The sequence below is a fragment of the Lycorma delicatula genome, chromosome 8 (genome assembly GCF_047948215.1).
Source record: "Lycorma delicatula isolate Av1 chromosome 8, ASM4794821v1, whole genome shotgun sequence".
NCBI classification, from domain to species: Eukaryota; Metazoa; Arthropoda; class Insecta; order Hemiptera; family Fulgoridae; genus Lycorma; species Lycorma delicatula.
The window spans coordinates 57,802,333-57,819,316 of NC_134462.1; the positions used below are offsets into that span (position 1 = coordinate 57,802,333).

Consider the following 16,984-nt stretch of genomic DNA (forward strand, 5'->3'; position numbering starts at 1 on the left):
GAATATTGGTGTAGAATTATGTATTTTTGAATATACATTTTGTTAACACTACCAAGTAGTCACAAAAAACTCTTCTTATTTTTTATTCAAACATTATTTCTAATGAAAACAATATCCCTGAAAGATATTTAATGGGTTGACACTGTTGTGTGCTTTTACTAAAACTAGATTGTGCAGTTTTTTCTATGATCTGCAAACACTTTTTAAAAAAGGGCTATGTCACTCTAGATACAACATATCTAAGAAATGTAACATTTCAGCAATTCACAAATTCAGTTTCAGTTTCTTCCCAGGATATATAGTCAGATTTTTTTAGTTTCTTGCATATTTGATAAGCTGTGTCAATCTGGATCTGGAAAATACATTTATTTAATTTGATGATTTGACAGCTAATTTTTCTCATCATACATGCATCATTGTCACTTGCCTTAAATTGTAAAACAATTTGTTTTTGCATTAAAATAATTATTGTTCTGTCTGCAGAGTTTAAAAATGATATTTTAGTCAATGTACTCTGAAAAATTCAATCTCACTATATTTTGATTTTTATTCCTTCCTTTTTTAGTTGTTTTTATAAGTTTATTCCTAATAATTGTTATTAGTTTCTTTTAAAAATTGTAATTTTCTTTTTAAATGCTGAGGGAACTATTTTATATTTTAGAGTAAATTAAAACTTTTGTTTGACCGAGGATCTGTTTAAAAGTTCATCATTAATAGAATTATGGCAGTTATTATTAGAAATGAGGGGAAGGTGATTTTTTCATCCTAAAAAAAATTTCCCTTCCTATCTTCTCCTATTCCTTATTTTTTAATACTTATTTCTGAAACTTTTGTGTTTGATGGTATAGTGATCCTGTATGTATGAGTAATATCCAATGAATCTGTTTCCTAATCAATTTGTAAAAAAGCCTAACTTACAGCTGAGGTACCTACTGTTATAAAATTTTATCTTATTTAAAAAAAAAGAGTTAAGCCTGAGGCACAAGGAATTTTAAGGTGTCTGAAAGATAATTTTCCCTAAAATTTAAAATCTAACTACAGTATTTCTATAATAAGAGAAAAAATTAAATAACCATTTGATTTGCTAACATAAAAATTATATAAAATCTTAATTATTAAGACAAATTTGTCTGAAGATGATAAAATAGTTAATTTAATCTGGTTACAGTGTGATTCCAGCTTGTATAGAGATTATATGGGTGTATGGAAGCATGTTATGATACCCAGAGAAAGTGAACTCTCCCTGAAATGAACATTAAAACTAAGCATAATTCACTGCTTAATTGTAAAGAATACATTGTAAAAGCAAACCACACATACATAAACATTAACACAACATTAGAAATGTAACATAAAAGTTTTGAATTGGCCCTCCTCTTAAGTAACATCTACCACTATAATAGCTTATTTATTAGAGAATATTTTTTTAACTCATAAAATGACTAGTTACACTACATTCTTAGTGATAAACTTTAATATAGACTGCAAAATTTCATTCTCTATTCTAAACAGACATTTCAATAATTCCTCATCCTTTCATACTTTAAAACATCAGTACTATCATCATAAGAAATATGGCAGGAATGATTCTTACACCATGATTTCCTCATTGACTATAATTGAAATAATAATATATATATTTTTTATTTTGAAGTAAGAATTGTGTTGTACTTTAACATCCAGAATAATCCAAAGTTATATATGAATAATAAGAAAAGAATATCACACTTAATGCATTTAATATAAATATCTTGTTTTTACCAAACATGCTGTTATATTTATTTATCTTTTGGTAAATTCAGTTTTTAAGTATTATTTTTATTGTATTAAAATAAAATTGTAACTTTTTTCTTGTTCCAGTGTCATTGGTTGTTATTATGTTTGAATTGACTGGTGGTGTTAGATACATTGTGCCGTTAATGGCTGCTGCTATGGCCAGCAAATGGGTTGGAGATGCTTTAGGACGTCAGGGTATTTATGATGCTCACATTAATTTGAATGGGTATCCGTTCTTGGATAGCAAGGAAGAATTTGCTCACACTGCTCTAGCAGCAGATGTTATGCAACCTAAGTTAGTATTTTATTTTTTGTATTCGATGTGCTGTAATTTTAAGTGTAAATATTTATGTACTAGCTTTTATCTATTGAAAAGGTAACAAGAGATTTTAATCAATTGCAGTCAAATGTTTTTATTTATTTTTCATAGAAACCCAGTCAGAAAACTTAACTCTCTTTCACCATTTAAATAATACTCATCCAATCAAAGGTGAATTTTTTTTTGCCATATTTTCACTCAATATAAATACAATTCTGTTTTATGAAGTTATGATGGTATTATGGTATTTTATGACAAAAAATAGAGTTCTATCAGGTGCCACATTTTCATAGAATATTGACAGTGCAGCTTTAACTTATTATGAAAGATACAAATTGTAATAGTTATATTATTCATAATTGTTTTTGCACAAAAACAAAAATTGATTAGTTTAAAACCAAAAGTTTTTCTGAGAGATTTATTTCAAGGCTGTGTAACAGAGTTCCAGGAGGACCCTGCTAGTTCACTGCAGTCAATTCCTTCGTTGACTGTAGTGAAGATTTCATTTATAAAGGCTGAATATTTCTTGTAATTTACATGACTTGGGATGTGTGAGAGTATAATAGTCTATTCAGGTGCAAAGCCAATCAGTGATTACATTCTCTATTCTGCCTAATGAGGGATGCTTGTTTTTTAATGTGGCTATGCCGTTTTAGGCCTATGACTTGTGTCAAGTTGCTTGCTATGATTGCAGAATTTGATTTTTTTCAGTCCAAAAAAAGCTGAAAAAATATTTTATACAGTTAAAACAGCTGCAGCTTCTCTAGGTGATCCAATTTTAAAAGTGATCCATCTATGAAGATGCTTTTTTTATGTAAGGGACACCTTATAGATTTTTTTTTTATTTTGTAAAATGATATTCTTTTTTAAATCTAGCTCCAATTTTTTTATCTGGCTCATACTTTTAAAACAATTATTGTTAAGATATATTTAAATAAACCTAATGCATCATTTTTTAAAGTATTCATGTGTAACTTAAATTACATATAAAACTTAAAACAATGCAGTTTTTTTTAATATAATAAGTTTTACAGAAACTTAGTAGGAAACTACGGATTTGGATTTGTTCAGGCTTTTAAGTATTTTTACTACAAAAGAACTCAAGAAAATACAAAGGGCATTCTGAAGGTAAACTCTTCTTCTTCATATCATTAATCATCCCCTCTCTTAAAAGCAGTTTAACTCTTTAACTGCAGATTTTGAATGACTTACGCTGGCTTTTTGGAAGAAAAGTAGTTTTTTTTTAATCAGTTGCCTTTTTTATCCAGTTTTTTTCACAAGTAGTCTAGGAGCCTAAGAATCATGTACCTCATTAACATTTTGTAAAAATGTAGAATTCATTATTTCATCATCAGGATCATCATCTTCATCTCTTCATCATCACTATAGTTGTTATTATGAAAAACCTGAATATAATCTTTTTTCATTAAGACAAAATGTATGAAGTAATAGCCATTATTTTAGACATACTTTATTACTAAAATTAACAATTAACTATAAAAAAAAAAAGCTAAAAGTATGAGTTATATAATCACAAAACATTTACAACATAATTAACAAAACAACATTCCCTCAGACAAGTAAATAGCTGATAATGAATTTCAAAAAAAAAAGAAAAGAAAAGATATGTTTCATTGCAAAACAATATAAGAAATAGTTCACAAATAACTAGATATGCAATCACACTGTTGTTACACATCTTAGCAATGCAGAATGGAAATTGAAGTCATGTATCCATGCACAGCAGTTAGTGGGTTAATTGTAGTGGGAAAAATGTGAAATTTGCTGTCAAAATACTTAAAAATAATGTGATTAATCAAAGTAATATCAGTGATTTATCAAGTAATATCAGTCATTATTTTGTATACGTTTCTACCATCTTACTGTGACATATTTTTTTATCTCGTAATTGTTCAAAAGATTCCAACATCCACTATTTGCTCACATTGTTCACAAGTTATGCATCTTGTGATCAATCTTGAACAGGGATACTTTTTCTTTAGCCAAAAAATACTTTTTCTTTAGTCACAATGCATTACACCGCCCAATTCCTGGATGGTAACATGACTAATTCATTCATTTGTTCACATAGAGTTGCATGCCTCCCATTCTATTTTTTATCCAACACTAATTTTCCCTTTCTTGAAACCTCTTTATCCATTTTTAGGATATAATGTACATCTAAATCTTAGTATATGTATACCAGTAGCCTTTGTATATCTCTGGAGCTTGACATTCCTTTTTTCCAGGAATTCAATCACTGTTCTTCGCTTTTCGTTTTTTTTTTTTTTTTTTTTTTTTTTTTTAGAAATTGTAAATATAATTTTGCATATTGATAACAATATCAGTAATGGTTACATCAGCATAGTTAGATCAAATAAAAATTATAAATGTTATTAAGAAGAAGGCATTTCTTTCAGGATCGCTTTGTAAAAAAATGTATCCTCAAAATTTATTTAAAATTGTTTTTTTATTATTTGAAACAAACCTTTTATTCCAGGAGATGTGATAATCTTTTTAAAAGTTTTCTTTCATTTTTTTCCACTTTTAGAACCTTACATTTTTTAAACAAAATTTAGAATATTTATATAAAGTAAATATTATGAACTGCAATAATTCATAACAGTTACTACTTCAAGTGTACTGTGATACTGTACTTTATGATACGCAGCCATGTTCCAAGTTTTACTTTAAAATTTTAGCTAGTTTCATTTTCTTTTATTATTTAAAATTTATTTATTTTTATTAACTTTATTATAAAAGTTTATTGATAATAATTCATCTACTGATACATCATTATCTGTACAATATTTAGCATAAAAGCTATTCAACATGTTTATTTGATTATTGAGAAATAATGCAAGACTTAGTCATGGTAGTGGAATAAAAGTATACAGCTCGACTGCTCTTACCCTTGGCTTAGTATATTTGAAAATTTCTCTTTAAAAATAAATTCTAAAACTTCCAGTAAAATTTTCTTTAACCAGAGTTAAGATTTTTAATGTTGATACTTTGATTTGTAGGAGAAGTGAACCACTTAGTGTTCTCACTCAAGAGTCCATGACTGTGGATGATGTTGAGGCTCTTTTGAAGGATACTGAACATAATGGATTCCCAGTGGTTGTATCCAGAGAGTCACAGTATCTTGTTGGATTTGTTCTTCGAAGAGATCTTAATTTAGCAATTGGTAATTATCATTGATAATGATGGATCATTCATAGTGTTAAGTATTTGTTAGGTTTTATTTATCAAATTTTTTTGTGGAAGATGCTCAGTGGTAATTATTCAAAGTCCAACAGAAAATGAGTATTTTTCTTCTTTTTTTAACAAAGAGAGATTGTTTTACCAAAAAATGATTAGTGTTTATGTTTTAAAATATTTATTTTATATATATATATATATTAAATGAAATTTAAACCATTAAAATACAGTAAATAAGTTAAGTTAAACTTCCATATTACCTCCAAGAATCGATTTTCTTACTCGAGGGATATTACATTTATGAATATAAATTAATGAACTACCAAATCACATTCGAAGATAATGATTTAATTAAAAACATAATAAAATACAAGCTAACGGTTGGCAGTAATGGCATTAGAACAAAGGAAAATACCACATTTTAAATGTATCATTCCAGTACTGTACAGCAGAATTTGCATTTTTGACAAATTCAAAATTCACAAATTATAAAAAAAATTATTTTAATGTAATTATAGAATTAAATACCAACTGAAAATATATGATCTTGCAAAAATTAATTCTTGGAAGTAATATGGTAAGTTTATCTATTTACTGTTGGTGATTTAATATTAAATTTTATTAGTAGTCAATATATTAATCAATTATTTGCATTTTCAATAAAAATAAAAAAAAATACATATATATATATATATATATATATATATATATATACAGTCATGATTAAAATAATTCTGTTATTGCATAATAGTAGTTTAAAAATAAAAATGCTAAAATAATGAAAATTGTGTATTAATTTAAACGAGTGATACTATCTGATGCAGTTTTTATAAAACTATCTCTCTCAGACACTGCCTGATGGTTTGTCAAATCGAAATTTTGTTTGTATTTTTATATGTAATATTTCTCGTAATATATTTAATTTTATGTCATCTTAATTAATTTCTAATATTCCGAGATTTGTGTAATATCAGAAATAGAATGTTAATTGTTTATTGGATGGTCTGCCGTATTAGATAATGGGGGAATCCGTTTGAAGTGACCCAAGGGTGGTTGCTTGACAATTCAAAAAAAGAAACTTACCCACTTGTTTCCTACATGTCTCAGGACCTTAAAACTACTTTTTTTAAATTTTTTATTTAAGCAGTTTACCTGTGGCTGTCATTTTTGTTATGGTGTGCATACCTATTGTGATTATAAGGGTTCACGGAAAAAATCATAACTACAAAACTATTGGTCGTTGAAGGGTGAAACAAAAAACATTTATTCATATTTTCTCAAGGTAAAAGATTGATCAATGGTTTATTTACTATCCCTCTTCTTTCTATAAAAATTCAGAATAAAGTTGAACATGAAAAACTGTGAAATTTCACTTTGATAATTTTTTCAAGAGGTAGGTATTGCATACAGTTTGAATTATTTTTTATATGTAGGTATATGTTAGTAGTTTTACCATAAATAATAACGGTGATATACTTACCCCTAAATTTTTATGAATTTTTGAAAACTAATAATTTTAAAAGAATTCAAATAACTCTGATGGGAAATCTTAAATTTGCACAACTTAGTGTTTTTTTAGATGTTTATGGCAAGCGAAAAAGTTTGTTATATATTATACTAATAAAGTTATAACTTCTCAAAAATCATATGAAAAACCTGTTAAAAGTGGTACTGTTTTGACTCACTAAATAAGTGCTCCAAGGGGGTTTCTTGTCTTCTTGACACTTTAATATGTTTATACTTATTACTATAGTTGAGATAGACTTGTTTGAACCATTCAACTGCAGTGTTCATGTAATAACAGACACTTAAGTCATTTCCAGTCGTCAGGAAAATTCATGTTGCAACATGCTCATTTATGCTTGTTGGATCATTTAGCTTTGCATTTACAGTCTGGTCAGTCTGACATTAGTCAGTGACCTGTTCACATCTTTACCGATGGTCTCAAATTTCATCCTGTGTTTGGAAGTGTTTATTAAATAAATAAGTTTTACTTAATAATATTTGCAGATTTTAAAATCAGTTAAATTTTAATATTATTTTCAAGTAATTTCACATAAAACAATGGAAGAACAATGTTCCATAGGAATTTATGTGAATTTATTGATGAAAACCAACAACTTATTTTTTTATGTGTTAATTCAGATTTCACTAGTAATATAAATATCATGAAAAAAGGTTATTGTAAAATTCAGTCACCTGTATGGACGGACAGTTCTGTTGTGAGTCTTAGAGAACACATGAAAAAACATTTAAGAAAAACTTAAGACAAATAACATTAGAGCAAGCTCTTAAAAAACACATTTTTGCAAATTTAAATTTAGTTCCTGGAAAGTCTCTTAACGGTTTCAAAGGTATTTTTTTCTCAGCGGAACAAAGAACTACATGAATGTGCAGATCAAGAGTAATACATTGCCCCACATCACAATATTGAACTATTGAATGCTGCTTGTAGCACTTTGGGTGTGCATCACCTCCATCGAAATTAATTAAAAATTAAGGTATTAGAAGCTATCATAAGTATGTTCTTATGTCGGAAGGCATTGTAAGATGTTACTTTACTTCAGACTCCAAGGACTATGAAGACCATCCTGTGTCAAGTATTTTACCACTTTCACTTAAGGAAAAATTCTATTGCTTGTGTTTATGATGATCAGTGGTGGATAGAAGTGGTAGATATTAGCCTAGAAAATGTCAATGTGCAGGTTCATTTTTTCCACCCAGCTGGACCACATACATCATTTCAAAAGTCTCAACAAGACGGAGTGTGGGTACCAATCTGCAAGTCTTGAGAAAGTTGACACCACTTGAACTAACTACAGTGACAGGTCGTTCTCACACAATTTTAAGAGAATTATCAGAAGAGATATCACAGCTGTTGATTAACCACATTAAAATTTTGCTACAATTTATTTTTTCTTCAATAGTGTTTTCAAAAATAAACCACTATAAAAATAAAAATGAATTCTCAAAAAAAGATTTAGGCTACTCATTGAAATCTCAGTTCGGCTAGGTTTTACAAGGATTATTGAATGAAAATTGTATTAGGTTACTGTAGTGTTAAGTTATCATTAAATTACAACCTATCTAATAATTTAAAAGAAACTATTTTATATAAATATTGAAAATGTCAACTTTAACAACATAGGGGCTAAATATAAAAAATGTCAAGTGCAACGAAGGAAAGAAACCTCCTTGGAGCTCTTATTTAATGAGTCAAAATGATATCACTTTTAACAGGTTTTTGTGATTTTTGAGAGGTTATAACTTTTGTATTAGTACAAAACACAAGAAACTTTTTTATTTGCCATAAACATCTACAAAAACACTGCAAGTTGTGCAAATTTGAATTTTTTTTTAAAATTAGGTTTTAAAAATTCATAAAAATTTAGGAGTAAGTATAACACCATTAATATTATTTATGGTAAAACTACTAACATGTACACCTACATTTAAAAATTCAAACTGTGTATGCCATCCCTGCCTCTTGAAAAAAATTACCAAAAGTGAAATTTCACCATTTTTCATGTTCAAATTTATTGGTAATTTTCTTATAGATATAAGAGAGATAGGTAAATAAACCACTGGAGCAATCTTTTACATTGAGAAAATATGATTAAATTGCTTTTTGTTTCATCCTTCCAGGACCAATAGTTTTTTAGTTTTGATTTTTTCCGTAAACCCTTACAATCACAAAAATAGATGTGCACACTGTAACAAAAATGGTTGCCACCGTAAACTGCTTAAATAAAAAATTTAATAAAATAGTATTAAGATCCTGAAACATGTACAAAACAAGTGGGTAAGTTTTAATTTTTTTTTAATTGCTCAAGCAACCATCTTATGATTTTTGGGACACTTCAAATGGATTAACCCTAAATGTAAGTTATTATAGATGTCAATAAGAATAACCATCCTCTTAAGTAAACACAAAATAAAAATGCAAGTGAAATAAAACAATATTTATATTTAACAAGGTTAAACTTGCAAGTTTGAAGGATAACATAGCCAGTATGTAACCAAAGAAATAGTAATTTCTTTTGGGTACTCAGTACCCAAAATAGATTTACTGTACATTAAGTGTTAGTTGTCACTCTTAGGAATACTTTTATTGCAAACTACTTTGTGTATGTGTGTATCATTTTTTTACATTTTAAAAGCTTTAACCAATGAAAAAGAGGTCAAAATTAATTTTTGTGAATATTTTCCTGATGTATATTTCTGCCAACAAGGTTTTAATTTATAACTTTGTTGAAAAAATGTTTGAGTCAGGTCACAGTGATTCAAATAAATAATTCCAACTTCTAAAAAAACACATGTTCCATTCTGTGTGCAGACACTTACTGCTTGGACAAGTAGAATAGTTGGCTGTTTTCAAAAATAATTTGTTGATAATATAAAGAATATTGTATCAAAATACACGTAAAAGTATGGTTGTGTAGAACTGCTGTTGTACCATGTGAATCATTCAGCATAAATAATCATCAAATTAATGTATTTCTCAAAATTTTAAACATGATCTTTCTAACATTTTAACAATAAAAACAATAATTAAATTGTGAACATCTCAAAAATTGCCTATTGCAAATAACAGAAAATTTTTATTTTCATTGCGTCAGCTTCAAAGTTAGATAATGTACCTACCTAAGTATGCCACCGGATTCATCGTGACAGTACAATAAACAATCTTGTACTTAAATGGTTACATCTGTCAATTATAATAATTATCAAGGATTTCAATGAACATTGTTTTTAAATTTTTTTTAATTTTTTGTTTCAAGAAAATGCTAAACGTACAATTGAGGGTCTTCGAGGAGATTCACTTGTACTGTTTGTTTCAACTCCAAATCTTCAGCCTTTACCCACTATTCCTCCACCGTTGAAGTTAAAGAAAATATTGGATATGGCTCCTATTACAATCACTGATCAAACACCTATGGAAACTGTTGTTGACATGTTCCGAAAATTAGGTCTTCGACAAACTCTTGTCACACATAACGGGTGAGTACTTAATTATTTATTTATTTTTAATTTGTATAAATAATTAACTATTAGTTATTTATGGTTTTTTTATGACTTTTGATGTTCTATGTTTCACTTTTATAATTCTTACATGAAGCAATAACTGAAAATTGTTGAATTATTGAAGAACTATTTCCTAGAGATTTAAATGAGATTGAAATCGTGAATAATTTCTGTTATACTCAGTGAAATTTATTTTTCTGCTGGTATTTTTTTTAACTTTTGTAAAACAACACAAATTGTGATTATTGTCATATTCATAATATGAAAAACAAAGCTTAGGATTTAACTGGTAGTTTAAAAATTTAATTTAACACTTATTTTATTGGTTATTGGAATTGCAAGATGAATTAATATTTTCCCAGGATAAACAAATGCCATTCTCAATTTATTTACAGAATAATGAGTATATGATGCTGTTGGCTTACTTACCCGATGTATTTCGCATTTAAACACTTGAATGTGAATTTACAAGGATATGATAAAAACATTTTATTAATGACTAACATACTTCATGCTTTTAAAAAGCTTGATATCTGGACTGTTCACCTTCAAAGTATACATTTTGATGTTTCTACTCGCTTCCAATTATATTGAGAAAAATTGAATAAAGAAGACACTATTATTCACCACAGTTTGGATAGTATAAAGATGCATTTGCGTGAACTAAAAATTCAGTTGGCAGAGTATTTCCTGGAAGATAAAAATTAATTCTTGAAGTGATGGGTACTGAATCCATTTAGTGAAAACGTTGTTGGAGCTGCTAAGTTACCTGTTGAGATTCAACCAGCTCATCAAAAAGTCTGCCATTAAAACTTTAAAACTACAATTCACATCTGAAGATTTAAATTTGTTTTGACTTGTATATCTTACCTCTTTGAAAAGGGTTTTTCATCCATGATTGCACTAAAAACTAAATACAGGAATTGTCTTTCATCTCTTGAAAATAATTTACTTTTGTGTGATTCTAGCATAGATCCACGTTTGGTGAAACTTTTAAATGAAAAACAAACACAAATATTCCATTAATTTATTTTCTTTACATGTGTATTTGTAAATATAAGTAAAATGTTTATAATAAATGAATTTTTCTCATAAAGTGATTTCATTATTGTTTGCATGTAAGGTTAATTTCATGACCCCCTTTCATATTACTGCAACCCTCAGGTTGAGAAATGGTATAAGTTAATATTTCAAGATGATGAAAAGTAGAGTGCATATTAATGTTAGAATATTAGTAAATGATCTAGTTTTCTAATAAGAATATCTTTGTTATCATCTCTAAGCAATATAAGTAACCAGCTGAAGTGTGTTATCAGGTATAAAATTAAGGTGTACTCTTGAGTAGAAAAAAAATCCCACGTAGATATAATTTTCTACACAATTTTTTTATGTTTAATACAAATTATAATATTAGTTAAAAAAGAAATAATAAATGAAGTAGTAGAAATTCATTGAATGATTTGTTTCATACAGGTGGTAGTCCAACCAAATTACACTAGAAAAAAAAATGTTACCTGTACTTTTATAAGTGAAAATGGTAAAGGGGCTTATAGTAAACGTAAAAAAAATAAATGTGTGAGTGGAGGTGGTGGAGGGATGATTTGCAGCATTGAAAAAAAAATTTTCCAATACAAAAGTTCTATGTAGATCAGGCAAAAACCTACAACTTCTGTAGAGGTCACTTTTTAACATAACCTCAAAATTTCCAAGCAAAATGCGAAAAATCTTACTTTTTTAGTTTTCATTTCCCCGCAAAAATAATTTAAGTATGACAAAACTTGGTGAAAGTATACCTTTCTGTTTCTTTAATAACCACAAATTTTTTTGATGTCAACTTTCATCAGAAATCGTAATAATACCATTTTTCACCCCTTTTCAACCCTCCACCACCCCCTGCTCACACATTTATTTATTTTTTTTACGTTTATTATAAGCCCCTTTAACATTTACACTTTTAAAAGGCCAGGCAACAATTTTTTCCCCTTAAATGAGTTATTTTGATCGGTCTATGGAGAAAAAATAAAATAAATAAATTTGTGTACAAAACAGAATTATATACTTATGTAGATAAGATTAGAACAACTCCATTTAATGTCCTGGTAAGTCAAACTGCATAGTTTACATAGTGTGAGTAATAAAAGTTTTCCACCTTACTTCAAGTAAAATTGATGAGGTCCAATTTTGCACAGTCTGTCATTGTTAATCAGTTCAATTTTTGTGAATAAAAATAGACTATACTATTTTTATTATCTATATTATATTGTTGTTAATTAAAAATGAACAATTTTCTCACAATTTAATTTCAAGGAAGTAAATAGTTAATTTTAACTCCGATTTCACAAATTCAACCTCATGCCTAGTTTAGGTTGCATTATGTTTATTAGTACATTTTCTGTAAACTATATTACATTTTACATATATAAAATTTAACTTTTGCAAAGGCTACTGTAATATAATACTTTGATAATTAATTCATTGACTACAGTTGTTGGTATCTGACTTGGATAATTGATCTTTGACTGTTACATTTGAGAGAACACAGTATTTATATCAATTTTAATTTCATCTTACGAACACAAAATTCTCTTAACTTATTTCATTAACTGACATTATATTTGCTTAATTTTTTATCTGCATTATTTGTTTTTCAGGAGGTTACTTGGTGTCATAACGAAGAAAGATGTATTAAGATACATTAAACAAATAGATAATGAAGATCCAAATTCTGTGCTCTTCAATTAATGTGAATGGACGTTATATAAGAACTAATTTAATAATTACTGTTAAATAATGTGTAAGATTTAACATATAAAATATATTTATATAAATGATATTACTTTAATGTATGGAGTGGAATGAAAGATATTACTTATATGGTATTTTTAAGTATATTTGTATATTATATAATACAGTAGTTATTTTACATGATTATAGTTTCTTAAGAATTATCTGTTATAAAAAATATACATATATATTAATGTATGAATTTTTATTATATTTATTAATTGAAGCTGTGAAATTATGTACATATGGTGCAGATTTTGTTTATTTTTTTATGTATTTTTTTTTTTAGTTAAGTTCCTGTCCAAGATTAATATTATTTTTGTTTAGTAATCTATGTCTGCATTTTTATTTATTAATTTTTTTATATTACTATTAACATTATTATCTCTACTTTATAAAATATGCAAATAACTGCATTTTACATATTAAATCGCACCTATTTCTGTGGATCGTTACTAGTTTTGAAAGTATTGAAATAGATTTTAGTTGTTTTATTATATCTATTTTGTAAATTTTCTTCATAATACTATTGTTGCTGTGCTGGTCATACATAACTTTGTTTAATTTTATTATAATGCTGTCATTTGTTATAATATATTACAATATATAATTTTTATTAAATATTTTATAAATAATTTATTTAAAAATGACTTTGTATTAAGTGTCCACAGGCAGTGAATATTTCAAATTATAGGTAAAGAATATGTAAATAAATTATTATATATATAATACAAATATATATATATATATATATATATATATAGTGTCAATATTCAATAGATTAATAAAACTATTGATTTTAAATAATTAAAAAAATTTTGTAATTATTTTTCCTTATTTTTTTTTTGTTGTGTTTTAATAGGTGATTGTAGTACTACATAGCTTTATGAAGGGGGCAGTATGTAAAATGTAAATTAAATAGACTTTTAACAAAAATTTAACTGAATTCAAAAAACAAAGTGACCTAAAAACTAAAAAAAAAAAACATGTTTCTTGAAATTTAACTTTTTTAATTTGGTAGCTAATCTAAAATGTTAAAATTTAAAGAATTTAAATAGTATGTTGATTTTTTTTTATACTTTCTCTCAAGTTTTATCAAGTCAACTGAATTTATTTTAAAAATGTTGTTTTATTTACATCATTTAGATTATTCCAGACAATTGTAAAGACTTGGAGAAGTTCTCTGCCATATAATCATACGTTCTAGCCACATAAAGTACCTTTCAATTTGAACTACAGTTTGTTTTTGTACTTCTGGATTAGACATTCCTCTCAGTTAAAAAAAAATACAAAACTGTGTGTTTTTAGTACAAATAACCAATTCTTTTAGTTAAAAATGTCAGATAACAGTCTTGTGGTTTAGCATCCACAGAATTTTCATATCGGTTTTTTAATGGAAGAGCTACTACTATTATTGTTATTTTAACTTTTGTACTTTGAACTTTTCATTACTATTCACATCTTTTGTTTTAGACAGTTATACATTTGTTATTATCTGGACATACTGATTGAAAGAAGAAGACATTTTTAATCATTACATGCTTCCAATACTATTGCTCCTTTCTATTTTATGTTAATCTTTTAACCTTACAATATTTGTTATATCACATTCCCAATTATCTGTTTTATACAATCTAGTCTTTCTCCACATTTTTTACTGTAAACATCCTTCTGTCAAATTAACTAAATATATGTCTTAATACATAGCCTACTGGCCTAATTCATCTCTGTAAGATTCTGCCATAAATTAATATTCTCTTAAATTCATCTTACATCTCTTATTTCAAATTTTACAATCTCATAATTTCTTTATCTAATTTTAAAAAACTTGTATTATTTTTCTTTCTATGTTCCCTACTGCTATATTTCATTACCATAAAGCATTGTACTCAACTCAAATGTTTCAAAACTTTTTTTCTAATTCTTAAATTTATTTGGTATTAACACACAATTTTATTACATAAAAACTCTCCTGCATGACTAACTTAAAATTATAAATGATAGGTAATCCAATTTTTTTTTTTAACTTAATAAAATAATAATACCAGTTAAAAATTTGGTTAAGGACAGAAAGATGTGCCTATTTAATATAATAAGATATATTAAATACTAATACTATATATTTAATACTAAGATATCATCTTTTTGCTTTTCTTTTCATAAGAAAGTTTTTGAGTTTTTAAATAAATATTCTTTCATTCGTTTAATATTTCATTACCTAATTTATATCATAAATTATAACTATTTTTATTTCCTGTTCAATTAAAAAGTAAATAATTTTACTAACATTTATGTATTTATTTTATATAACTATTAATAATTTGTTAATAACTAACATATTTATTTTCTAAAACTCATGTTCTTTCTATTAAGGTTTGGACTAATATAATTGTAGTAGTATACTTCTTGACATTCAAAATTTTCTTGTATTATTCTAAAATTAATAATTAAAATAGTGCAGGAATTGAAAACTATTTTGTCAGGTACCTCGTACTTAGATATGATTCACTACTTATTATGAATGATATATTTCTTTTTTAATATTTCACCATGTAGGAATTTTAACACCAAAGTCTAGTTTAGTGTTAATTTGCTATAAATTTGGATTCTTTTTAAACAAAACAAGGGAAGGTAATACAAGGTTTGTTCTGAAAAAGACCAAGCTTTTTTAATTACGCGCTAACGGAGATATTTAGTAACATGCAGTTGACAGCATTGTGTTCCACATAACCTGTTCTGTAACCACATGTTCTTGGATTGTTGATTTCTTGTTTAGTTTTCTTATTATTGTTATTTGAGTGCAATATGTTTAAGTGTTAATAGAGCTTTTTGTAATGTGTGATTTTTTGATTATTGAACTTTTGTCTCAGTGCCATAGCCACAAACCCAGTTTTCATCTCCCATTACAATCCTGTGCATGAATATTCCATCGTCATCAACTTGTTCAAGGGATTACTGGCAATTGTCCACTCAATGTTCTTTCTGCTGTTCGGTCATCAAACAAGGAACAAACTTTGCTGCAACTCAATCATGTTCAATTTTTCAGTCAATATGTCATGGCATGATCCAATTGAGATGCTAACCCTTTCTGCAAGTTTTCTGACAGTCAATCAACAATTTGCACATACCAAATCGTTGATTTTCTGAATGTGTATGTCCTCAGTTGAAGTCAAAGGTCTTCTTGGTCGAGGGTCATTTTCAATTGACTGATAACCACTTTTAATTCATAAAACCATTCATAACATTACATATGACCAAGAGCATCATCTCCGTAAGCTTGTTTCAAAATTTGAAAAGTTTTTGTGAAAGTTTTCCCCAGTTTCACACAAAATTTTACGTTGTATCACTGCTCCCAAAAAACACACATTACAAAAATCACTATTAATAAAACATGTTGCACTCAAATAACAATAACAAAAACTAAACAATATATCAACAATCCAAGAACATGTGGTTATAGAGGAGGTTACACAGAACACATTGCTGCCAACCACACATCACTAAATATCTCTTGTTGGTGCATAATTAAAAAGTTCAGTCTTTTTTTGAACAAACCTTGTATACTGAAAACAATTTACAAAATTTACACGTAACTGCTGTTACAATAATGCTTATTCATAATTATAGTAATAAATAGTACTTTAGTTAATACTATTAATGTGTGGTATTCTAGTTTACATTTTATAAAAATTTTCAAAAGAATGGGGAAATTTATAAAGGAATGAAGGAGGAGTAGAAGGCCATCCTTTTCTCAAAATACACCACAGTCACTAAAGTGCCCTTTTTTGCTTTTTGGGAAACAGACCCTGTAGGCATTTTCCAGACTGCTGAAACCTAATAAAAAATTGAATTGTCGTATAGGCTACTTTGCCAGCTACT

The 16,984-nt window shown here is 27.1% G+C and overlaps 1 protein-coding gene across 12 annotated transcripts in view; it reads left to right on the forward strand.

The window, feature by feature from the left end:
* ClC-c (chloride channel protein 3) overlaps positions 1–13,809 on the forward strand; it is a 137,168-nt gene extending 123,359 nt beyond the window's left edge. For all 12 annotated transcript variants that reach the window (XM_075373899.1, XM_075373898.1, XM_075373902.1 and 9 more), the window contains 4 exons: positions 1,861–2,071; positions 5,119–5,282; positions 10,078–10,297; positions 12,973–13,809. In XM_075373899.1, coding sequence (XP_075230014.1) covers positions 1,861–2,071; positions 5,119–5,282; positions 10,078–10,297; positions 12,973–13,063 — 686 coding nt within the window. In that variant the 3' untranslated portion in view covers positions 13,064–13,809. The remainder of the gene's footprint in view (positions 1–1,860; positions 2,072–5,118; positions 5,283–10,077; positions 10,298–12,972) is intronic.
* Positions 13,810–16,984: the final 3,175 nt, after the last annotated feature.